This window comes from Hyperoodon ampullatus, assembly GCF_949752795.1.
Source record: "Hyperoodon ampullatus genome assembly, chromosome: 2".
Taxonomy (NCBI): domain Eukaryota; kingdom Metazoa; phylum Chordata; class Mammalia; order Artiodactyla; family Ziphiidae; genus Hyperoodon; species Hyperoodon ampullatus.
Genome location: NC_136915.1, coordinates 7,703,479 through 7,729,378, shown reverse-complemented (window position 1 = coordinate 7,729,378; position 25,900 = coordinate 7,703,479). Strand labels below are relative to the sequence as shown.

At 41.3% G+C, this 25,900-nt stretch overlaps 1 protein-coding gene across 1 annotated transcript in view; it reads right to left on the bottom strand.

Annotated features, from left to right (window-relative positions):
• UBE4B (ubiquitination factor E4B) overlaps nucleotides 1-25,900 on the bottom strand; it is a gene marked incomplete at both ends in the record, with an annotated part of 114,222 nt that overhangs the window by 31,776 nt on the left and 56,546 nt on the right. Inside the window, 11 exon segments of the mRNA XM_079697982.1 lie at nucleotides 938-1,065; nucleotides 2,333-2,432; nucleotides 10,086-10,224; nucleotides 13,974-14,172; nucleotides 16,391-16,504; nucleotides 16,865-16,963; nucleotides 17,062-17,178; nucleotides 17,746-17,802; nucleotides 20,358-20,441; nucleotides 24,180-24,294; nucleotides 25,287-25,387. Of these exon segments, the coding sequence (XP_079554108.1) occupies nucleotides 938-1,065; nucleotides 2,333-2,432; nucleotides 10,086-10,224; nucleotides 13,974-14,172; nucleotides 16,391-16,504; nucleotides 16,865-16,963; nucleotides 17,062-17,178; nucleotides 17,746-17,802; nucleotides 20,358-20,441; nucleotides 24,180-24,294; nucleotides 25,287-25,387 (1,253 nt within the window).

Below are 25,900 nucleotides of genomic sequence, written 5' to 3'. Positions count from 1 at the left end.
TAATGGAAAAGAATATTAAAAAAGAAAAGAATGTCTATATATGAGTAACTGAGTCACTTTGCTGTACAGCAGAGACTGGCACAACACTGTAAATCAACTCTACTTCAATTTAAAAAAATAAATAAAAGCGAGGCTTCCCTGGTGGCGCAGTGGATAAGAATCTGCCTGCCAATGCAGGGGACACAGGTTCGAGCCCTGGTCCAGGAAGATCCCACATGCCACAGAGCAACAAGTCCGTGTGCCACAACTACTGAGCCTGCGCTCTACAGCCTGTGAGCCACAACTACTGAGCCTACATGCCACAACTACTGAAACCCGCGTGCCTAGAGCCCGTGCTCCGCAACAAGAGAAGCCACTTCAATGAGAAGCCCGTGCATTGCAATGAAGAGTAGCCCCCTCTCGCGGCAACTAGAAAAAGCCTGCAGAGAGCAACGAAGACCCAACGCAGCCAAAATTAAATAACTAACTAAATAAATAAATAAAAGCAAAAAAAAAAAAAAACCAAACAAACCCAGAACAACGACCAAAAAAAAAAAACCCTGAAGATTTTATAGCCAATTTTCAAAAAGCGCTATGTCAAAATTAATTTAATAGGTGTTGACAGTCCCTCATTACTGTAACTAATTCCAAGGAAAATATTTACTTACTTAATTTTTTTTTCCCCAGGCCACGCCATGCGGCACGTGGGGATCTTAGTTTCCCAACCAGGGGTCAAACCCACACCCCCTGCATTGGGGAGTGTGGAGTCTTAACCACTGGACTGCCAGGGAAAGTCCCCGAAAATATTTATTAATATTACTCCTTTCTATATAAGTACAACCTGGAAATGAATTCTTAATAACGTTAAGGGTCTTGTTTTAGGTATCGGCTTTGAAGAACGATAAAGACAACACAGCGTGGGGGGTGGAGCCGGGTGAAGAGGACAGAGCGCACTCACTCGGGATAGGCGGGGTCCAGGATGCGGAGCAGCAGCTGAATGAGAAGGCCGTAAAAATTCAGACATCGTCTCAGGAAGCTCTCGTCAAGTAAACCAGCATCAGCACAGGCCTTGCATCGGACCAGTTTCTGCGGAAGCAGGTATGTCCCCGCCCATAGATTAGTTGGTGGCTAAGTGCCTGCAGCGTGATTGGGCAGGGAATGGGCAAGGAGATGGGAAACCTAGGCTCTAGGGCTTCAAGAGCTTCATTGCTAACTGCCTGTAAGCTGCTGGTCATGTCTCAAGAGCTTTCTCTTTCTCTGTTCTAAGAGAAAGAAAAGGCATGCCATGCGAATCACTGGGCACAGAACCTAGCACACAGTTAGTGCTGAAAAAGGTTAGGTTGTCACTGCCATATTCAAATAACCTGATGGGGGAGGCCCTTCGGAAGTCAGGGATGGTTACTGAGAAGAGCCAGACAAATCCGCATCTCGGTTCCAGGTCAGCACTGAAAAGCTGCTCCTGGGCAAAATGCTTGTCCACCAAGGGTATAATACCCCCTTGGGTATTATATCAGGGTATCGCTGTGAGTTTAAACACACACATGAGCACACACTGCATATAAACAGTTTATAGGCTTCTTGAAACCTATCTCTGGAGTGCTTAGGGGGTCTATAGACCCCAGGATAGAGCCCCCAGCTTTTTCGGCATCTCAAAGAGGTCTACTGTATAGATAAATAAAACTGAAATCTTAACTTGTACCAGAAATCTAAGTCAGGTAAAATGTTTACACATCATCCTACGAATCAACAAAAAACACGACCAGCTAACATTCAGCTTTGTAATTTGAACATAAAAATGCATAAATGAAAAATGAATAAATTTGCTGTCTGTGCTTCCCTTGTACCACCTTAGCTAGCATTTGTTTCCAGCTATGTCTCAAGCAGAAATCTTCCCGTGTGCAGTTAGGTTCTATACGATGGATCATTTTCAATTAAACGAAGAACGAGGGGCAAAGGAAAGGGATCTTTCCACTACCACAAATCCACTTTGTCAAACATCAAGAAAATGCGTGGCTGGACAAACTGGAGTCGTGTGTGTTTTGAGGTGCGGGGGTGAGGGTTAGCAGATGGGGAGGATCCTGCACAAGGCAAGGAAAGGGAGGTGATGTTCAACTGAGGATGATAAAATCCATTAAGAATTCATATTGTCATTGGCACAGGCATAGGCACTTTCTGTCCTGAGATTTAAACATACATAGAAACTATCCACAAGTTTTTAAATGTACCATTTTTATCTTGGGGGGAAGAGAATAATGAGAAAAACTGAGGACATTAAACTGCTCATTCAAGGCACATATTCTGGTGGGAAAATTACTATTATGAGGCTATAATTATCCCAATTAATGATACAAACCTTAAGCTGAGTTTTGCAGCGCTTCAGCATTTCACGGTGTCTAGCTGCCAGTGGGGAGTCTTTCCATTGGCTTTCATTGTTTTTCAAATCTTCCACGGTTCTGAAAGTAAAGACTAACAGTCAAAATGCAAGAAGACACGCAGAGCCATCAGCCACCTTACCTATTCATTTTCACCGTGTCACTGACTCTCAGACACACGTCCCCTCTCTCCCCCCATGTCAGCATCACCAAACTCAGTGGCAAGTTATGGCTAAATTGGCAGTATTTTTCTTTCTTACTGGTTCCCAACGTAACGATGTCTTAAAGTGGATGGCATTTTAGATTTGATGAAATACAGTAATCATTACTTTTGGAAGGAAATACGTTGTTCCCTGTTTTTCTGGGAGGGAGAAAATGCAAGGTTACTATGCCTACTCAATTACCCCAAACAGAAGGCTACTTTACTACGGGCACTTTTCCTTCTGCTTGGAATGCTCTTCTCTGAGGTTACCTTTGCGACTTGCTCCTTCACTCCCTTCAGGTATCTCCTCAAATATCACCTGCCAGACAGGTAAAGCCTTCCCTGATCATGTAATATGCTGCATATTTTAAAGACTGGCTCACTTAACACTATGTCAACCCTTTCTATCTATCAAAACTTTGTGTAGGAAACTAGGGGGCAATAAATTCTTTAAAAGTACATTTCCTAGCGACTTCCCTGGTGGTGCAGCGGTTAAGAATCCGCATACCAATGCAGGGGACATGGGTTCGAGCCCTGGTCCAGGAAGATCCCACATGCTGTGAAGCAGCTAAGCCCGTGTGCCACAACTACTGAGCCTGCTCTCTAGAACCCGTGAGCCACAACTACTGAGCCCGTGTGCCACAGCTACTGAAGCCCACACACCTAGAGGCCCGTGCTCCGCAATAAGAGAAGCCACCGCAATGAGAAGCCTGCGCACCGCAACCAAGAGCAGCCCCCGCTCGCCGCAACTAGTGAAAGCCCGCACGCAGCAACGAAGACCCAACAGAACCAAAGATAAATTAATTAAATAAATAAATTAAACAAAAACAAAAACTACATTTCCTAGGTTCCCTTGCTGCCAGCATTTCTGCACATGACCTAGCTTCCACCAAGAGGTGAGCCCTCACTGAAGGCAGAAGTGAATACAGTGAAGTGACAGCCACATGGTTCTTCTGGAAGCACAGTGTGGAGGGGTTTTGCTTGAAGCACTAGCAGAGGTTGAACCCTGAAGCAGCTTGTTCCTTCCTGCCAGGCCAGGTTCGAAGAAGAGCTCTGGGAGTCCTCTTTTCCAGGCATGTCCATGATTCAATAAACCAAACAGTAGCCTTTAATTATCCCCTTTCTGCTTATCTCAGATAAAGTGGATTCCTCTGTCTACAACTGGAACATGAATAATGGTAGACAGAATAATGCTCCGCCCCACCGCCCCACAGGAAGATGTCACAGCTTAATCCCCAGAACCTGTGAATATGTTACCTTACATGGCAAGAGGAAACCTGCATATGTGATTAAGGGTATGGGGCCCGAGACGGGCCCGTATGTCTGGGTGGGCCCAGTGTCATCTCAGGGTCCTTCTAAGAGAAAGAGGGAGTCAGAGTGAGAGAAAGAGTTGTGACAAGTGAAGCAGAGGTCAGAGAGAGGGAGAGCTGAAGATGCGATGCTGCTGATTTTGAAAAGAGAGGAAGGGGGCCGTGAACCAAGGAATGTAGGGCGTCTCCAGCAGCTGAAACAGGCAAAGAAAGAGATTCTTCCCAAGAGCCTCAGAAGGAATGCAGCCTTGATTTTAGGACTTCCGACCACCAGAGCCCTAACGTAATAATTTTTGTGGTTTTAACTCACGAAGGTTGTGGTAATCTGTTGCAGCAGCAAAAGGAAACTAACATAATGACCTATATGCTTATTGGCAAGAAGAGGTTACAGGTAACAGGCCCTCCAGACAAATGGGCCTTTGGGATTAGTTCTTCGACTGGGCCGGTTTGAAAGTGGTGAAGGGGACTTCCAGTGATCCAGTGGGTAAGACTCCACACTCCCAATGCATGGGGCCTGGGTTCGATCGCTGGTTGGGGAACTAGATCCCGCATGCCACAACTAAGATCCCATGTGCCGCAACTAAGACCCGGTGCAGCCAAAATAAATAATAAATAAATATAAATAAATATTAAAAAAAAAAAGAGAGCGGTGAAGATTCAGTTAGCATGTGAGGGCATAAAACTGGTAGCCCAGGTTCTCAGTGGAAAAACAGCTGCATAAACGATCACCAGTGACCTCCTGGAGTGAAGAGATGGTGTGGCTACTTGTAACTATGCTGGAGAGCTCACAGAAGAAAATGACAGGCTCCAGATTTTAAAATCTCCCCTCAAGAACAAGCCAATGAGTCAGGGAGTTTCTAAGACGACCATAGAGAAGCAGTAAAGCACCAAATTATAACATATACTGAATCCATAACCTCACTGGATCTCTTATCTGAATGTCACAGCAAAGACTGGGACTCCAAGAATTCAAATGGAGGAGTTCGGGAGAACCAAAGTACCCAAATCCCTAAATCCCATGAGCCTTGTCTGACAGCAGAAGCAGCTTCTGCAGTGATTGTAGTTCAGGTGGTCAAATTGCAGGACGATGCCAATCTCCCTTAGGTCCCAACCCATCATACATTATTGCTTCCAGAACTGCAACTGGAATGAGATCAATCACTGTCCTTATGGGCCAATTACAAAGCCACATGCAGGAAAAGCACACATGCAGGAAAAGCCACATGCAGGAAGAGCAAAGAAAAAAGAAAGACCAAGATTTGCTAATATGGTATATTAGCTTCCTAATGCTGCTGTAACAAATCATCACAAACTTGCTGGCTTGCAGCAACACAATTATAGTCTTAGAGTTCCGGAGGTCAGAAATCTAAAATGGGTCAGCAGGGGAGGCATTCCTTCTGGAGGCTCTAGGGAGAGTGTTTCCTTGCCCTTTCCAGCTTCTAGAGGGAGCCCGCATTCCTTGGCTTGTGGACCCACATCACTCTGATGTCTGCTTCTGTCGTCACATTTCCTTTCTCACTCTGACCTTCTTGCCTCCCTCTTAAAAGGACCCTTGTGATGCATTGGGTCCACCCAGATAATCTAGGGAAACCTCTCCATCTCAAGATCCTACAATTAATCACATCTGCAAAGTCTCTTTTACCATGTAAGGTAACACATTCACAAGTTCTGGGGACTAGGACATGAACATCTTTGCCGCACCACTATTCTACCTACTACATATGTAGTGAAGAAATGTGGCAGTATGTGTGGAACAGATTCTGAAGATGCTTGATCACCAAGAGAGGAACATGCTAACATACTCCTAAGTGGGGATAAATTCATTGACATGAATACAACGACCAGAGTCTCTGGATTCAACCTTATCCTGAGTATCTGGGAGGCCTCTAACTGTGTGCCCACCTGGTTGACTAAAACCTAGAATTGAAGTTGAGTTGTTAGGAATTCCTTGATATAAATTCAGAGAAAGGAATCCAAACTATAAGAAGCTGGGAATATTAATATAGATTTACCATATATGAGTAGCTCAGAAAACCACCCTCTCAAAACACACACAAAGCCCAACTGTGTCCTGGAAGATACTTCTTTCTTTTTCTTAATCTGACTTCAGCCAGATGTACTTTTATTTATTTAATTAACTTTTTTATTTTTTAAAATTAATTTATTTTATTTATTTATTTTTGGCTACATTGGGTCTTCATTGCTGTGTGCGGGCTTTCTCTAGTTGTGGCGAGCAGGGGCTACTCTTTGTTGTGGTGTGCGGGCTTCTCATTGCTGTGGCTTCTCTTGTTGTGGAGCACGGGCTCTAGGTGTGTGGGCTCAGTAGTTGTGGCTCGCAGGCTGTAGAGCACAGGCTCAGTAGTTGTGGCACACAGGCTTAGTTGCCACAGACTACAGGCTTAGCTGCTCCGTAGCATGTGGGATCTTCCTGGACCAGGGCTTGAACCCGTGTCCCCTGCATTGGCAGGCAGATTCTTCACTGCTGCGCCACCAGGGAAGCCCTGGAAGATACTTCTTGTATCACAGCACTGAAAAATACACAGGTGAGGGGAGCACCAACATCTCTGAAAGGCACCAACCCTCACTGCAGGCTGGGAGTGAAGATGGCAGATGGTGCCATTGAAATGTATCCTCCGAAGTCAGTGGGAATGATGCGACCACAGGACGGCATCCATTCCAGGATGAAGGAACAGACAAATCAGAGTTGGAAATTTTTATAAGCCTCTCAATAACTGATATTATAAGCTGATAAAATCAGCAGACATAAGGAAAATTTGAACAAAAGATAAACAAACTTAATCGATATATGTGAAATACTGCAAAAAGCAATATAGAAAGAAGATTCTTTTCTTTTCTTCTTTTTTTTTTGGCTGCGTGGCGCGTGGGATTTTAGTTCCCTGACCAGGGATTGAACGGAGGTCCTCGGCAGTGAGAGTACAGAGTCCTAACCACTGGACCACCAGAGAATTCCTGTGCGCTCATTTCCGCTATGGAACATTTACTAATTTAAATATTAGCTACAAAGCAAATCTCAATAAAGTTCAAAGAACACAAATCAGAATGTGTCTTCTGACAATGGAATTTAGCTAGAAATCAGTAACAAAAGATAAATGAACAAATCGCCCCAAGAATCTGGAATTTAAGCACCCCACCTTTATATAATCCACAAGCCAAGTAAGAAATAATAAAAATTAGAATATATTTTGAACTGAACAATAAAATGACATACCAAAAGGTACTCAAGATCACTCTCTCTCAAGGAAATGCAAATCAAAACCACAATGAGATATCACCTCATACCTGTTAGAATGACCACTATCAAAAAGATAAGAAATAAGTGTTGGTAAGAATGTAGAGAAAAGGGAAACCCTGTGCACTGTTGGTGGGAATGTAAACTGGAACAACCACTATGGAAAACAGTATGGATGTTCCTCAAAAAATTAAAATTAGAACTACCGTATGATCCAGCAATTCCACTTCTGGGTATTTAGCCCACGAAAACAAAAATGAAAAGATATATGCACGCCCATGTTCATTGCAACATTATTTACAATAGCCAAGATAGAGAAACAATCTAAGTGTCCACCAACAGATAAATGGAAAAAGAAATGTCACAGACACGCAGACACACAGAGGAATATTATTCGGCCATAAATAAGAATGAAATTTTGCCACTGGTAACAACATGGATGGACCTTGAGGGCATTATGCTAAGTGAAATAAGTCGGACAGAGAAAAATACCATATAATCTCACTTATGTATGGAATCCTAAAAAAACAAACAAAAACCCAAAATACCAAGTTCAAAGACACAGAGAACAAGACTGGTGGCTGCCAGAGGTGGGGGAGTGGGGTGGACAAAATAGGTCCAGGGAGTCAAAAGGTACACAAACTATCAGTCATGGGGATGTAATATACAACATGGTGGCTATAGTTAATAATACTGTACTGTGTATTTGAAAGTTGCTGAGAGAGATCTTAAAAGTTCTCATCACAAGAAAAAAGTATGTTACTATGTATGGTGACAGATGTTAATTAGACTTATTGTGGGGATCACTTTGCAATATATGCAAACATCAAATCATTATGTTGTACACCTGAAACCAACATAATGTAATATGTCTATTATACCTCAGTAAAAAAGATGACCTACTAAAAATGAGGGATGCAGCTAAAGCCATACTTAGAGGGAAACTAAACAGCCTTAAATGCATATATAAGAAAGGGCTGAAAATGAATGATTTAAATATCAACCTCAAAAAGCAACAGAAACATCAACAAAAAGCAAATTAAACTAAAAGGAAATAATAAAGGCCCTACAGACACAAAATGATAAAAAGAGGATACTATGAACAACTTCATATCAGAAAGTTTTGAAACTTTACATACCATGGGAAAACTGGCACAAGATGAAATGAAAATCTAAACAGGTCTATATCTATTAACAATAAAATACATAATTTTAAAAACTTCCCACATAGAAAACTCTAAGCCCAGACAACTTCATCAATGTTTCCAAACATTTAAGGAAGAAATAAAATAATTCTTACACAATAAACTCCTCAAAAAATATAAAAAGAGGGAACACTCCACAACTGATTCTATGTGGCAAGAATAATGTTGATAACAAAATTTGAGAAGGACTTAACAAGAAATAAAAATCATAGGTCAATCTTTCTTTTGAATATAGACTCAAAACTCCTAAACAGAATATTAGCAAATTGAATATCCAATGAGATTTAAAAGCAATAATATAAAGTTGAATTCATTTCAAGAATATAAGGGAACTTCCCTGGTGGTCCAGTGGTAAAGAATCCACCTTCCAATGCAGGGGACGCGGGTTCGATCCCTGGTCAGGGAACTAAGATTCCCACATGCCACGGGGCAACTAAGCCTGCGTGCCACAACTACTGGGCCTGCATGCCTGAACTAGAGAACCCACACACTCTGGAGCCTGCGCGCCACAACTACAGAGAGAAAACCTACACGCCACAACTAGAGGGAAGCCCAGGAACTGCAACAAAAGATCCTGCATGCCTCAACAAAGATCCCACATGCCGCAACTAAGACCCAACACAGTCAAGAATAAAATAAATATAATAATAATAATAATAAAAAAAGAATGTAAGATTGGTTTGATATCAGAAAGCCAGTTGATGTAATTCAACCATATTAATAGAATAAACCATATTAATTAATAAAGTCTGATCTCCTCAACAGAGATGGAAAAAGATTTTAATAAAATTCAACTCCTGTTGAGAACAAAAAACTTGTAGAAAATAATCACCTAAAAGGGAATTTTCTTAATCTGATAATAGAGGATGTCTAAAAAACTTCCGCCCATTAACTGGAATAAGAAAGAAATTTTAATAAAGTTATCAATACTTCTACTCAAGACTGCAGTAGAAATTGTAGCCAGGGCAGTAAGGCATGAAAAAGAAAATTATGAGGAAGAAAGAAAACTGTCATCGTTTACAGACAACATGATTACATGTAGAAAAAAAAATATTAAGAAATCTACCAGGCAATTATTAGAATTATTAAGTGATTGATTCTATTTTAATTCAAGGCAGATACAGATATGACACATTTTCTATCATACCCAGACTACACCACTCCTGGACCAAATGGCATAAGTGGCTACTCCATTATTATTCCAGATGACCTGTTCAAAAAAATGTTTGCCTCCTATTCCTGTGACCTTTGTTTGCAGGTGTTGGTACATGGGGAGAAATGCTTAGATTAAGAAAAACAACAATGGTGCTAATGAATAGGAAACTGAGGTTACTATCTGGCCCTTTTAGACTTCTTATGCCACAGGACAATGTGCAAAACAAGTGAATTACATGTTGGTGGGAGTAAATGATCTTGTTTATTAAGGGAAACCAGGGTTACTGTTTCACAGTCCAGGGAAAGAGGGGTATGTCTGGAACCCAAGAAATCCTTTAAGTGCCTCCTGATAATATGGTGCCCAGTGTAAAAAGTTAATGGAAGTCTCAACCATATACCAAGGGTTGAGAACTCTAGAAATCAAAGTTTGGGTCACTTCACCATGTAAAGAACTCTGGTCAATCAAGGAAAATGGATGTAGTAGCAGAGGCAGAGGGTATACTGTACCATATGTACCCCTCACATTCAAATCTACTGGTCACAAGGGAACTGCCTGCTTGTGAGAACAAGTGGTGACTCAGGCAACCTCAGGACATGGCATGACGCACATACCTGTTGAGCTCCCGGATGGCCCGGAGTCTGCGGATGTAGCGTCGGCAACCCGGCAGAATTGAGAGATGGTGGGCGTGCAGGGTAAGAAAGAAGCATTCCGTAGGGAATTTCGGCTCAGAAAATGGAGATTGATCTCCATCTAGGAAAAAGAACAAAATCCCCGAAATAAAATCTATCACATGACTATATCAGAGGAAAAGCACAATTAAGAAGACAAAATTACACTTGTATTTTCAAGAAGTTTAAAGACACTTTTTTTTTTTTTTTTTTGCAGTCCTCGGGCCTCTCACTGTTGTGGCCTCTCCCGTTGCGGAGCACAGGCTCTGGACGCGCAGGCTCAGCGGCCATGGCTCATGGGCCTAGCCGCTCCGCGGCATATGGGATCTTCCTGGACCAAGGCACGAACCTGCGTCTCCTGCATCGGCAGGCGGACTCTCAACCACTGCGCTACTAGGGAAGCCCCTAAGGACACTTTAAAAAAATTAGACTTAATGGGACTTCCCTGGTGGTTCAGTGGTTAAGAATCCGCCTGCCAAGGCAGGGGACACAGGTTCGAGCCCTGGTCCAGGAAGATCCCACATGCTGCAGAGCAACTAAGCTCATGTGCCACAACTACTGAGCCTGTGCTCTAGAGACCGCGAGCCACAACTATTGAGCCCGTGTGCCACAACTACTGAAGCCTGCGCGCCTAGAGCCCACGCTCTGCAACAAAGAGTAGCCCCCCGCTCGCCGCAACTAGAGAAAGCCCGTGCGCAGCAGCGAAGATCCAACGCAGCCAAAATAGATAAATAAATAAATAAATTTATTTTAAAAAATTAGGCTTAAATTAAATAAATTTATTTTAAAAAATTAGCTCCATTTATGATCAGGTACTCTGCCTCATCTAATTAAATGTTTATACAAATGTACACCAACGATCTTCGGTGATGTGTCTTCCTGGTGTATTTTATAGAATCGTTTCTACTATTCAAACATCATTGTTAAACCTCAAAATGGTCTTAGACTATGAAAATAAGCTACAGATTCCATAGCCACTTCCGTACTGTTGGACCATTATTTGTTGTTTCTAATTTTCCTCTATTAGAAACACTGCTGGGAGGATCTCTGTACGACAAGTTACTCCCTCACCCCCTCTCCTTTGCCAGCTTGGGGAGTATATTCTGGGAAGTGGAATTATTGAGAAAGACGGTAGTACAGTTTTTTATTATGAATCACCAGAATTCACTTTAGATAGACTAAATTAATTGATAAAATGCCATCTATTTATTTACAAACTTATATTCTACCTTATCACTGTTTTTAAATAATTTATAGTTATAGAATGTTAACTTGAATTTCTTTCAATTTGTATCTAATTCCTACAAATATGCATATTTTGCCCTACAAGTATATTTTATTTGACATATACTGTGCTTATGGTTTTTTCCCTCCAAACAAAAGATAACTGTTTCTTGGTAGAATTTAGTTTTGGTCTTACACATTTATAACAGTTCTACATTTTGAATATGATTTTTATCAATTATGTGACACATATTTTCTCCCATTCTTTTATTTTACATATTCATTTTCTCTCCCTCTATAAAAAGTATATTTATATATTAAGATATATATATATATATATATTGTCTCTGATGATATTCACCATTTCTTAAATCATTAAAAATTTCTCTCTCTTTTATGGCTGGGTCAAATCCTCTGTTCGGCTTTCTTGTGCCAGGGAAGGATGGAATCTCTACATTACTCCATGAATAATTTTATAATGTTTAAAACTAAATGTCATATGGTTTTTATGTTTGTCATTAAGTAACATGTTTTTTAAAATTTTTTGTTTTTTTAGGAGTTTATTAATTAATTAATTTATTTTTGCTGTGTTGGGACTTCGTTTCTGTGCGAGGGCTTTCTCTAGTTGTGGCAAGCAGGGGCCACTCGTCATCGCAGTGCGCGGGCCTCTCACCATCACGGCCTCTCTTGTTGCGGAGCACAGGCTCCAGACATGCAGGCTCAGTAGTTGTGGCTCACGGGCCTAGTTGCTCCGCGGCATGTGGGATCTTCCCAGACCAGGGCTCGAACCCGTGTCCCCTGCATTAGCAGGCAGATTCTCAACCACTGCGCCACCAGGGAAGCCCCTTAAAATTTTTTAAATTGAAGTATAGTTGCTTTAATAACATGCTTTATAATATAGAGAAAAAGATCCATAATCCTAACACCTTCAAAATATTTGTATTTTTATTCCATCAATTCATCAAGATCTATGAGAGATTTCATGAGAATTTTAACTGGCATATATAAAATCTACATAATAACTAAGTCATTGCTATCATTTCTATTGTATACACATATATATTTAAACCCAGAACAGTACATTTCCTCCCATTTGCTCTTCGTATCTATTTGATGTTGGCTAATCCAAAAAGGAACTTTTTTACTGTATTAATTTTTATTGCATATCTCTAGCTCATAAATGTATTTCTAGAGAGGTAGTAACAATTTGTGAGGAGTCACTAGCATCCAAACAAAATAAATTGTTCTTTTTTTCCTAGACTCTGTAAACTCTAACTTCTCACCTGGGGCAGCTGAGAACCACCCCTCCACATAAGCTGGATGTGGCTCACTTGGGTGAATGAATAGCATTCCCAGTACTGACAGATTCTTAGGGATTGTAACAAAACAAAGAAATGGAAAAGCAGAAAGTCATTCTTTTTCTTCACTCAGGAATCACTTTCAAACCCAGTATTTTGCAACAGAAAACATGTACCCATTTCTCTTGCATTTCTACTTTTCTGTTTTCCTGATCACCAGTCTCTCAGATACATTTTATTCCCTTTGCCTGTGTCTTTCCTTCTCTTCTGCCTTCTCCATCTATACTCCTTTGCATTCTCTCCCTCTGCCCCTCTGGACCTCTCTGTCACGACTGCGTTTAGCCAGGAAAGCAGCTGTGGTCAAGTAGGGTCGGCTCTCTTCCGCTCTCCTACAGGCCCTCCCTCTGGAAGGGGCCTTCCTCAGAAAGCGTCTTCCTTAGCTCCAGCCATCCTCTGGGCAGCCTGTTCTTTAGGGGACCCCCTTGACCTTCTCCACAAACCCTCCAAACTACCCCCACAAACTACCCCCAACCCTGGCTGGCCTGACCCCAGGGGCCCATATCCTAATTCTGGAGTTTGCCTGGCTTATCAGAAATCAGGTCACCTGAGAGAAACAGAAATTCCCTAAAGAATTAGATTGCTTCCCTCACTACTGACAAGTAAGAAAAAGTGGAACCGAACTAAACACCTGGAAGGATGGACCCAGATCGGGGAGCGTGGTGGAGCAGAGAGAGCCCTGGGCTCGGCTCAGCACACCTGAGCAGCAGTTGCGACTTGCTGACTGACAGGCTAGGTGAGCTGGACACCTTCTGGAGCCTCAGCCTCCTTATATTTAACGAGTAAGACAGTAGCGTTGCTATTAAGATGTTTATTAAAGTTCTCTTCCTGATAATCCCATAACAGTCTGATGTAGCAGCTTTAGGGGGAGAGGAGTCAATGAAAACTGGCACTGATGATGGAGAACAGGAACAAGGGCAAGAGAGAGCCCCAGGGATGGGGGTGGGACGCTGGGAGGTGACAGACAGGGACGCTGTAGCTGGTGTCAGATTCAAACTGTGGGATGATGTTGAGTCCAAACGGATCCTTCTGTTAGAATGTATATCTACTCTACTTTTTGTAATTAAAAGAAAATAGAAGAACTGCTTCCCCGGTGGTCCAGTGGTTACAACTCCATGCTTCCAACGCAGGGGGCGTGGGTTTGATCCCTGGTCTGGGAACTAAGATCCCACATGCCACGTGGCGCAACCAAAAAAAATAATAATAAAAGAAGGGCAGCTTTTAACGACCTGACAATGAACACGTCACTCACAAAGTTCAGTCAGCCAGTCATTCACGTCCTCCATCGTGGCATTCACTCTCGTCTCATCGCTGGGAAGAGTAATCCGACACCTCGGGTGGAATATGTACGTGGGGTCGACCGTCTCTAACTTGATCTTTGTGCTTAGCTGCTGCAGCACCCAAAGGAAATTCAGCATCAATCCGTCTGTAGATACCAATCTATCATCCGTCTGTGAAAGAGAAAAGTATTTAAAATCATGATCTGAACAGAAATTTTGGCACAAGTGTACAAGAAAGGAGAGCAAACTTTCACCCTGAAGTCAGCGAGGGGACACCTATAGCATCACCATCGTCACTCGACTGGCAGGTGCAATTTGTTGAGTGTTAACCGTACGTGAAGGGTTTTCTCTCACTGAATCTCCACAACAGCCCTTAGAATTGAACGATACTGTTATTCACATTTTACAGAGGAGGAAACTAAGGCTCAGAGAAGTTAAGTGATTTGCCTAAGATCCTCAAAATCAGTAAGCACAAACGCAATAAATGCTATTTCCTTTCTCTTCCTTATTTCTTATTAAATAAATTTATTTATTTATTTATAGCTGCATTGGGTCTTCATTGCTGCATGCGGGCTTTCTCTAGTTGCGGTGAGTGGGGACTACTCTTCATTGTGGTGCACAGGCTTCTCACTGCGGTGGCTTCTCCCGCTGCGGAGCATGGGCTCTAGGTGCGCAGGCTTCAGTAGTTGCGGCACATGGGCTCAGCAGCTGTGGCGTGCGGGCTCTAGAGCACAGGCTCAGCAGTTGTGGCGCACGGACTTAGATGCTGCACGGCATGTGGGATCTTCCCGGACCAGGGCCCGAACCCATGTTCCCTGCATTGGCAGGCAGATTTCTAACCACTGCACCACCAGGGAAGCCCTCCTTTCTCTTCTTTATTTCCCCTCAAAAGCATGGGAACAACTCGTTTCACAGTCACCACTTGACTAACAGCTTCGCTGGCTGACAGCGATAGCATAATCCTGCCTTAAGAATACAACAATTCCGGGAATTCCCTGGAGGTCCAGTGGTTGGGACGCTGTGCTTTCACTGCCCAGGGCCTGGGTTCAATCCCTGGTTGGGGATCCTGTAAGCCATGTGGCACAGCCAAAAAAAAAAAGACCATAATTCTAATAAAGAGAGTTAACATCGGTGGAGTGCTCACCACGTACTGGGCACGATTCTAACAGCTTTCTATACATAAGTCCACGAGTCAGGTACTATTATTATCCCCACTTGGCAACAAGGAAATGGAGGCACACAGAAGCAACTGTCTACGTCCTACTGCCGGCCAACAGCGGAACCCCAGTTAGAAATCCAGGCAGTCTAATACCAGGTCCATGCTCTTCTCTCTGCTTTTTCTTCTGAGTAGAAATGTCACATCGCTCATTAATAATATAGCAAGGGAGCTTCCCTGGTGGCACAGTGGTTGAGAATCTGCCTGCCAATGCAGGGGACATGGGTTGGAGTCCTGGTTCGGGAAGATCCCACATGCCGTGGAGCAACTAAGCCCGTGCGCCACGACTACTGAGCCCGCGTGCCTGGAGGCCGTGCTCCGCAACAAGAGAAGCCACCGCAATGAGAAGCCCACGCGCGCACGGCAACGAAGAGCAGCCCCCACTCACTGCAACTAGAGAAAAGCCCACGTGCAGCAACAAAGACCCAATGCAGCCAAAAATAAATAAATAAATAAATTTATTAATAATAATAATAATAGAGCAAGGATGCCCTTTTAACTTTTCCATGCCAGTAAAGTGGTCCCAGCCACCAGCCTCCCTCATCAGGAACACTGCACCTTGTACCTGGTCTCCTCGGGTTGGCTCCTGTACCCGCTCCTCCCATTAGCCCATCCTCCACACAGACTTGGTGATTTCCTTCTCGAAAACCCTCCAGTGCCTCATGACACTTCTTACAACATCAGCTCAACCTGATGGAGCCTCTACCCTCCCCTCCAGCCCATGACCCGCCGGTTTCCTTCCTGTCCACTATCCTCCAGCCACGGAAGCCTGCACGTGGGGCTCATTCCAAAGCTGGTTCATTCCCACCTTCGCGCTTCACACGTATCTAGAAAGCTCTTTTCTCAGGCTTGTGATGGCTAGCTCTTTCTTATCAGTCAGGTCTCTGATCAAATGTCTCCTCCTTGGACACTCCCATGTCTTCCTTCTGGTGCCTCCATGGTTACTTTCAAGTCCTCTACCTTGCTTCACTGGTTCATCGATTCTAGGATTAAACACTTACATGTCTACTCATCTACCCTATAGAACATAAGCTCCACAAAGGCAGGAAGCTTGTCTATCTTGTTCAACACTGTATCTCCATTTCCTAGCACAATGTCTAGTAGGTTCTGAATAAATATGAGTTAGATGAATGAATTTAATGAATAAGTAAAAGCAGTCTTCAGGAATCCTACCTGCATCTGTGCTTTCTTCATATTGGCATTGACGACAGCTGCCATGTAACCAAGAGCAGCCTCACGGGTTTCTCCGTTTAACAAAATACTATGCAGAATCTTGAAAAGCTCTTGCTGAAATTTATTTTATAAGGGAAGAAAAAAATTAAAACTTTGTTTAAAAAATTATTCCTTTTTGACTTTATGAAAAGCTAAACTGCTTCCCACTTTTTCTCCTCTCCCACATCCACTCATTTTAGAAGAACCTGACTGTAAGGATAGAAGAAAAGTCCATATTCAACTGTATCAAGATGATCAGCATGAAAGCAGAATGTGGAGTAGTTATAGTTTTAATAAAATGGCCTTTGCTATCTCCTTTCCAGGATAGGGGCCAAATTACCTTAATCACACTATAATGAGCCTATAATTGTGCTGCTTTTAACTTTCAGAACTGAAAACACATTCATCCTTTGGATTCATTTTCTCAACACCTACCCTTCCCAGCTCCAAGTAATGCTGCAGTGATTGGCTCACCACACGAGTGTTTTCCAGGGTAATGGCAGGCCCTGAGAAATATTTTTCAACCACTTTTGCCTGGAAAGAGAAAGCAAAAATTCAATCAACGTATAATATACATTTGGGGAAGAATCTGAACATAAGAGCAGCAAAGTGCAAAGGGACGCTGTACTTACATCATCTTCTGCAAAGACTGAGAAGCTAAAGAAAGCCCCCAAATACGAGAGTCTCTGCAGCTCCCGCCCAGAGCCGGGGCTTAATGATTTAGGCAACCACAAAGGCAAAGAAGCAACCTAGGAAAAAACAGAAGAGGCAAGTCAAGCTGCTAAATCAGCAAGTGATGTAAAAATGAGACAAAAAGAATTCTCAGCAGCTGACCTGTTCAGCTGGTTCTTAGCCACCAGCAAAATGGCTGACACTTAACATCCAAAAACGCAAGGTCACAAATATCTTAGGATCCCTGTCCACTTTTTCTCATTTCAGATGGAGGAAAGCCCTCCAGGTCCTCTACATTTTTACAAGATATACTTTTAATTTCTATGTTTCATGATAATATTTGACATCATGCAAATGAACTATTCCTATACTACCAAAGGACTCAAGGAAACGTTTCCAATAGGACATGTTATACTAGCTGTACAATACTTATCTCCCGAAAATCACAAAAGAAAGTGAATAATGTCATTCCTGGAAATAATGTAGGTGACAACAATGTAACAGCTGAGAGCCACCCACATGTATTACTCACATCTGCATCTCAACGTCCTCCAAGAGACATTTTTCAGATACTGTTACTTAAGGAATATCTTCTATGTTACATGTTCACTGAAAATGTGCAAGTCCATTAGGGTGGCACTTACCAAATTGCACACAGGGTGTGTCTTTCCAAACTTGGTTTCACAGAGCTCACCTAAAGCCTAGAAACAAGATCAGAAAGGGTCATTTAAATGTATTTCATCCTAAACTGACCACCATGTGTAACATCAAGACATAGCTTTAATGCTGCTATAAATATGTATGCATTCCCAACAAAGCACTAATAGCTTCACTGCTTTTCTGATGAATAAACTAGTACATGTGCATTGTAAGAAACTTCAGATAAAACAGAAATATAAATTGAAACTAAAAGTCACTCATAAACTTTACCCTCAGCGATAACCTCTATTGATATTTTGGCCAAGAGCTTTCTAGACATATTTTGTACATATACACACAGAGGTAAATGAGTGTATTCTTACAATAAATGATTTTTTCATTTAACATCTTTCTATACCAAAAAGATATGCTTCATAAACTTTAGATGGCTAGTCTTGCCAGTATTAAACAGGACTATAAATAATTAAAATTTAATAAGTGACCAAATTCAAAATATATTTAAAAGTATTCCTTGGTTTCAAGGTCCCTGGTTTTTTGAGAACCTCAAAGTTTCCCTTTGGCGCTCCAATCGTTCTCAAGTTAAGACAATCAGGAAATATAGTTCTTAGGCACATAAACAGAGTTTACCATGGCCATGGTAATACAGTCAAACACTATTTTAACAGTGAATTTAATTTCCTCTGTGATGTGGATGTTGCTATGGGAGTTGCTAAACAGCTGCTGGAAGCTTTTGAGTCCATGCATTTAGGCACTGACACATCTGAGAAGCCGCTGAGGCTCAGAGAGCCACTGAGAAGGAAACATTCTCTCTGCTCAGCACCAGGGCTCCCAAACTCAGCTGCACGTTAGGATCACCTGGGCAGCCTCTGAAAGCCCAATGCCAGGCCACGCCCTCACCACACCCTCAACGAATTAAGTCACAGCTTTGGAGAGCCAGGCAGAGGTACTTTCTAAAGATCCCCAGGTGATTCCAAGGTATGGCAAAGTTGGGATCTGCTGACCTAGAGGATAATCATGCTTCTTTCTGATTTTAGCTCCAACGGTCTTCCTCTTCCTGCCTTAAATTATTGCCCTTTCTCTCACTGCACTCCCTTTGCTGCACAAGCATCAATACTGGTACAAAATAAAACTATTGTCTATCATAATGGAGGCCTTTGTCTTTTGACCCAGAAGAACACTTTGTTGATATCTGACACTGAAAGCTCCTTACTGAATCATCAAGCTAATTCAAACCACAAGAGAAAAGCCAACAATTCCAGGAAGGAATATTTATACAATACAGTGATAATTAATGTACACTAAGAGATTTCATCACTGAACTCAAATAATCAGATTTTTCCACTTCCTTTTATGTGCCAAAGACAGAACAATGCATGAGGAATAACGGAATTTCATTAGGAACCGGAATAACACGTGCACTAGGAAGCACCCTGACATAAATTCATTCCAAATTATTTTTAAAATGAAGACTTCCTGCTTCACCTTCGATTTACCTGGCTTTAATGTTTTAATGTTTAACTTTAATATGTAGCCTTTTAGCTCCGTTTTGATTTTCTGAAACAGATAAATACACCTCTGTGTTTGCACCGATTGTAATTATCTGACTGTATCGTTGTGGTCTTGATTGTTGCCTTGAGGAGAGGCACCTTAGCTCATGAGCTCCTGGGTCCTCTGTGTGTGTCACACTTGAGGCGCTCAGGAAGCAGTGAATTAATGGTCAGATGGAATCAAGTTAGCAGAATAAGTAAAAGGAACATGGGCAGGAAAACATCCATTTAACCGAGGCTTCAATTTACACAAGGTCGTATTTATACACGGAGTCAACTAATTTCATGTTTTGGTATTTTTCCTTCATACTTTTGGAATGAAAAATATTCAGTAATACTTCAAAGTATTTTTCTCCCAAAATTTTAAAGAAGCAAGGTGAGAGAAGAAAACAGCCTCTTATTTTCCTTCTAGGTCCAGTATTTTCACAACTCTGAAGACCCTTGGTGAGAATCTAGCCAATAGTTCTGTCCACAATTGATGCTTCCTCTAAGTGCCTGGAGGAGCTGAGCAAACTTGTGTTTTCCAAGTAAAGCCTGAAGTGAAGTGCACAGCCTCAGGAAACGGGGAAGGTGAACAAGAGAAGCACTGTGCAATTTTCTGTGCAAAGTCACGACATAAAGACAAAATTGTATTCCTTTTCTTAATCTAACTCTGCCTTCTTTATCTGCATTTGTCATAGTTCTTTTTTTTTTTTTTTAATTAACAAAATTTCACCCCAAATATGGTATGCTCATTGCTAGGACAATCAAGAAGGAGACCACCAAGGATTATTGTTTTCATAAGCTATAGAGTAAGGCAAAGTACATTTTAATGACTGCATCACTGACTCCTGTCTAGGGCTCGGATGGTGAAATATGTACCGCGCTGCTAACTGTCTTCACTGATGCGTCTCACTGCACACCAAACACTCTGCATGGCCAACACAATGATTTCATGTTTTAAGTTTGAAAACAAGGTTGATCGTGGACCTGAAAGAAAAGTGTACGTTACAATCATCTGGAAGAAAAACATCTACTGAATGTGTTACAAGGAAAGGAACAAAGTTTACCATGAGGGGGTATTTAAAGTAGTCGCTATCGAGGGAGCACTCTTTGGCAGCAAGAGCCAGGCCTTGTAAAATGGGGATAAAGATCTACAAGAAAGAAAAAAAAAATCAGAAATATAAGTTAAAGAAAATTTAAGAACAGGAGGCATGTCAAATAAAGCGCCGGATCTGCAAGTCCAGGCATTTGCACTGCTTGCCCGAGGAAAAGCTGTTTTGCGTATACGGGAGCCTAGAATCCAGCCACAGGGTGTTGCTTTGTCCTTTCACAAGGCTGACCGTAAAGTAAGGCAGCTGAATTCTCCACAAGTAATAGGTTTTGGTGAATCCTAAAACTCCCACGAGACTCCCCGTGATTCAACAGAAACTCACAAATGTGGAGCCTGCTGTAGGACTCTCCAGGGCTCCTTGTTCTAATCAAATCAATTAATCTAACCTGCACATCACAGCAACGAATATGTTTCTGATTACCAAGCACCTATAATCTGTAAAAAAAAACTGGACTACATGTTCCAATATCTGCTCAATTCTATTAACATTTTAAGAAAATTTTTGTTGCCACCCCTACACCTACATTTAATTCTTTCCACCTTTCCTTGTTTACTTCGAAGAGAACAAAAAAAAAAAATAGACCAATAATGGATATTATTATTATCTTAACTTGAATTATGTAGAACAAAGAGATGGCTGGTAAATGTTGAAATTGGAAAAGAAAACTTCATCAGGAGGCCTTACCTCCATATATGATGTGACTAATACAACAACCCGATGTCAGAGCCTAAGGGCACTCAAATTTACGTTTACAAGCTCACCATTAATAGCAGGACACAGGAACACTGCAGAATCTGCTCAGCACAGCTCAGGTTTAAATTTCACAGTGTACTCCTGAGCAGCACATTTAGGGAGTTGGTTGGGATTCAAGACTAATAACATTAAGCTGAAAATGTTGTAAACAACAGCTGACAGTCTGAATGCCAACAAGTCGAAAAAGGGAGTGTTCTAAAAAGCTACTAGAAAACCTGAAAAATTCTCTTTCCTACTAATTTCATCCCATTGTATGGAACACCTTTGTCATTTAAGGAGCACAGTATTAAAAAGGTGCCCTGCATTACAAAGTGTACTGGAGTGTCTTGAGATATCAACACAGCTCTTGAAGAGATCCTTCTACTTCTCGCAACTCAAGCAATCAGGGTAGAAGTAATGTGCTTTCATAAGCTAGCTAAAAATGGAGAGGAAATGTTTGGGTGTAGGGGTGGGAAATGCCCAAACTGCAATCGAGGGAAAAACAGTAGTTCCAGAATCACCAAAAAATAAATTTCACAATTGATCATCTAGAAAAATCTCTTAAGCATTTTTTTCAGGAACGCCATAAAGTAAAACTTCTTTAGAGTTATCCTCTTTTGCAAGTAGGGTTTAAATTATAATAAGCAGACAAAATATTACTAAACATAATACTTTTCAAATATCAAACATTATACTGTTTGTGTGACTTACATTTTTAAAATAATTTTATTTTCAAATAAATACCTCCCAGCACTGATAAAAAATGCTCCAAGTGTTCATCTCCAATTCTAAATTCTAGCTACTATTTATTGCTGTTTATCTATGAACATCTCAAACTTTAATTAAAGGAAGAATGAAATTTCAGTCAAAAGATTTAATCATTCAAATCGGCCACATTCTTAAGACAAAAGGTAAAATGCTGTTTTTCAGTTCAGCAACTCCACTGTACTCATCATTTCTCTTGAGGAAACATGGTGACATATAAGAAAAGACAAGGGATCAGAATTCTGTGATTAAAAATAAACAGATTGGGCTTCCCTGGTGGCGCAGTGATTGAGAGTCCGCCTGCCGATGCAGGGGACATGGGTTCGTGCCCCGGTCCGGGAAGATCCCACATGCCGCAGAGCGGCTGGGCCCGTGAGCCATGGCCGCTGAGCCTGCGCGTCTGGAGCCTGTGCTCCGCAAAGGGAGAGGCCACAACGGTGAGGGGCCCGCGTACCATAAAAAAACAAACAAACAAACAAAACAGATCTGTTGTGGTTGCACAACACTGTGAATGTACTAATGCCACTGAATTATAAAATGGTTAATTTTATATTATGTGAATTTCATCTCAATTTTAAAAAAACATAGAGGTCATTTCATAGCTTCTATGTAAGTTTCTTTATGAATAAAATAGGCATAATATATTTTTTTAGCTGATCACCAGGCTTTTATACAGGAAAAGCTACTCTGGTTCCTCAAGTGATGTCTTTTTGAGTAGAAGTATTCTACTTTATGTATATTACACATATAATATAGTGTATCACTTAAACCTTCCAAGACAGTTATATATTTTCATCAGAGTTCACTTAATTTTCTAGAGAAGAAAAGCTCACTATAATGCCTAAAATATTTCTATAAGTCAGTAAGACCATCATTTAAGATGAGCAGTTGATAAATTCCAAATACAGAATACACAACACTGACTGGGATTTTCACTCCTGGATGCTTCTTTTACTAATATTTTGAAAACTGCTGAAAACACACTTCCTGAGAATTCAAAGGCCTCAATATGAATAGTTAAAAATAATATTAGGTATAAAAACAGATTAGGGATTTCCCTGGTGGCACAGTGGTTAAGAATCCGCCTGCCAATGCAGGGGACACGGGTTCGAGCCCTGGTCCAGGAAGATCCCACATGCCGCGGAGCAACTAAGCCCATGCGCCACAACTACTGAGCCTGCACTCTAGAACCCGTGAGCCACAACTACTGAGCCTGCGTGCTGCAACTATTGAAGCCCGTGTGCTGCAACTACTGAAGCCCGCGTGCCTAGAGCCCGTGCTCCACAACAAGAGAAGCCACTGCAATGAGAAGCCTGCGCACCACAATGTAGAGTAGCCCCCGTTCACCAAAATTAGAGAAAGTCCATGCGTAGCAACGAAGACCCAAAGCAGCCATAAATAAACAAACAAACACAGTTTAAAAAAAAAACAGATTAAAAGGAATCATATCATTTGTAGCTATTGCCTCTATTATTCTTTCTAGAAACAAAAAAAGAGATTATCATACAACAAATTAAGAAAATGTCATAAGCATCCTTTCATCATGGGAAACAGCTGTGTTAAAGTTGCTGTGGCAAAGTGCTTACTTTACAACACAGGCCACAGAACAGTAATCAAAATTCATGCCAAGGTTTTACCTTGGAAGAAATCTTCAAGACTAACTTTTTTAGTTGTTATTATTATTATTAAGCTTTATTATTAAATATGACATATCTGCATTTTCACTTGCCTTTACCCAATGGGATATCAAAAATGTATGGATACTTAATGAATGAAGTAATCAGTAAGATCTGAGACTTCATTCCCGGTCTAGTGGTAAGAAGACAATGGTTTTATGTGACGTGCAAACTGCAGCTGAGCTAATTTGGTCTTTAATTTATTAATCTCCTTTTTGTAAACTCAGAGAACTAACTTTCAACACTACTTATCTGGCAAATGTATATCACGTCTTATGCGATCTCTTGGTAGTGTGTTAAAAGCTTCTTAAAATCAAAGACAGGGCCTTATATTTCTTCTACTCTCCCAAAGCACTTAGCACAGACCATGTTTAAAATACCTGATGCTGGACTGATTAGTTGAAATGTACACATGATTTGAACAATGCAGCTGTCAATTTGATTTCCTCAAGACAGGAACCTCGGGTAGCTCTCTCTGAGCACATAACATGTGCATGTTCAAATTCAGGAACCAAAGTTTTCAATATATGGTGTCTTTAGAAATCTACCTCGGCAGAGAAGCTCCTAATCCAGAAGTTTCAGGAGCAAACGCGCAAAACCTTACCTGCTTGAACACTTCTTCGTCCTGGTGAGTGGTTCTCACCAGTTCTTGAATGAAGCCGTATGGGAGATTCCTACACAGCATGTACGGCACCAGGAAGGACGGCTGCTGCAGGGACCTGCAGACCCACGAAAGTCAAGGGCTCTGATGAATCAACTTGTCACCGTGTAGCAACAGAATATACAGAATGTCATGGAGCTGACAATCACAGGTCAAGCTTCAAATTTCCCAAATAATCCACACAATAGTCAATCATTTTAGGCAAAAGATCACCTCTCTCATTGTTAAGATAATCATTTTGGGGGGCTTTTCAGTGAGAAACTATAGAAAGCTTTAAAGAATCCATCTTTGCCTCCAGATAGCCCTTGAAAAATAAAGCATTAGAAAAACCAAAGTATTATATGTCTCTTTTACTTATTTATTTATGCCTCATCCAATGGGGGGGAAAAAAGATTAGCAGTGGCTGAAGACTTTTTTAAGCTCTTATTAATTTTAACCATGGAACAGTGTTTAAGTTTTAGTACATGTGCATCATTTTCCTTTTTTTTTTTTCTGACAAATTTCAAAAATGGTTATGGTAAGATCATCCAGAATGAATAAATCTTGAACTTTGTCATTTTTCCTTTAGATGTTTTTTCATAAGAGAAATGAAATACAGAAATACTCTTTTATTAAACTTGAAACCTTTATGGGACCCTCTGAACAAAAATTAATAATGTAGTACACTTTGGGTGATTCCCATATTACCTATTCCACCACTATTCTTTATTATTGAATAACAGAAATTGATTATATGATACATGGAAAGTGATGATCTGCACATTTTTTTCAAGTATCTATACTGCTTTCAAGCAGCTGCTTTTAAACTGAATTACTAATTTCCTGCCCTGATGTCAACATATTTCAACCACAGTCTATCTCAATAAAGCACACAGAGTGTTTTATTTTCATAGTATTTTAGAGAAAGAAAGGGACCTCAGAAACCATCTAGTCAACCACTCATTTCATGGGTGAGGAAGTGAGTTATCCAACGTGGTGCAGAATGGCTGGGCAGCCTGATGGAGAAGGCCCTCTCCCTGCTAACAGCAAGCACGTATTGGGTTTTCATACCTTGGTTGTGTGAGGGACCCTTGTAGTACTAATGCAGTATGGGATATGCACTGTGAGCGGATGTTGCTCAGAAGCTGGCTGACTGCTGGCTGGCTGCACATCTGCAAAGAAAGGTAGAGGTTAGGTCTACAAAGACAAACAAAATAATCCCATACAGTTGAAAACTGACAAGAGTCAGAAGAGATCAATCTGCAGGAAATGGCATCCTTTTCTCTTCCTTTACTGATGATGAACAAACTAGAGTAACTGTATCATCCAAGTATAACGTCTCCACTAAAATCTACAATTAGAGAAGAGAGAAGCAGAAGCTTCAGGTGACCACGTGGGGATTTCAGAGATATGCCCACTCTCTTTGCTTTTGCTAAGGTTAAGTGCAGCAAACCCCAAGAGGCCCTTCACAAATATGAAACTAACAGGTTGACAACCGGATTAGTTTCCAATGGAAAACCAGAACTAGAAAATGAAATTGGGGGGGCGGGGATAAATTGGGAGATTGGGATTGACATATACACACTACTATATATACAATAGATAACTAATAAGGACCTACTGTATAGCACAGGGAACTCTACTTAGTACTCTGCAACGGCCTATATGGGAAAAGAATCTTAAAA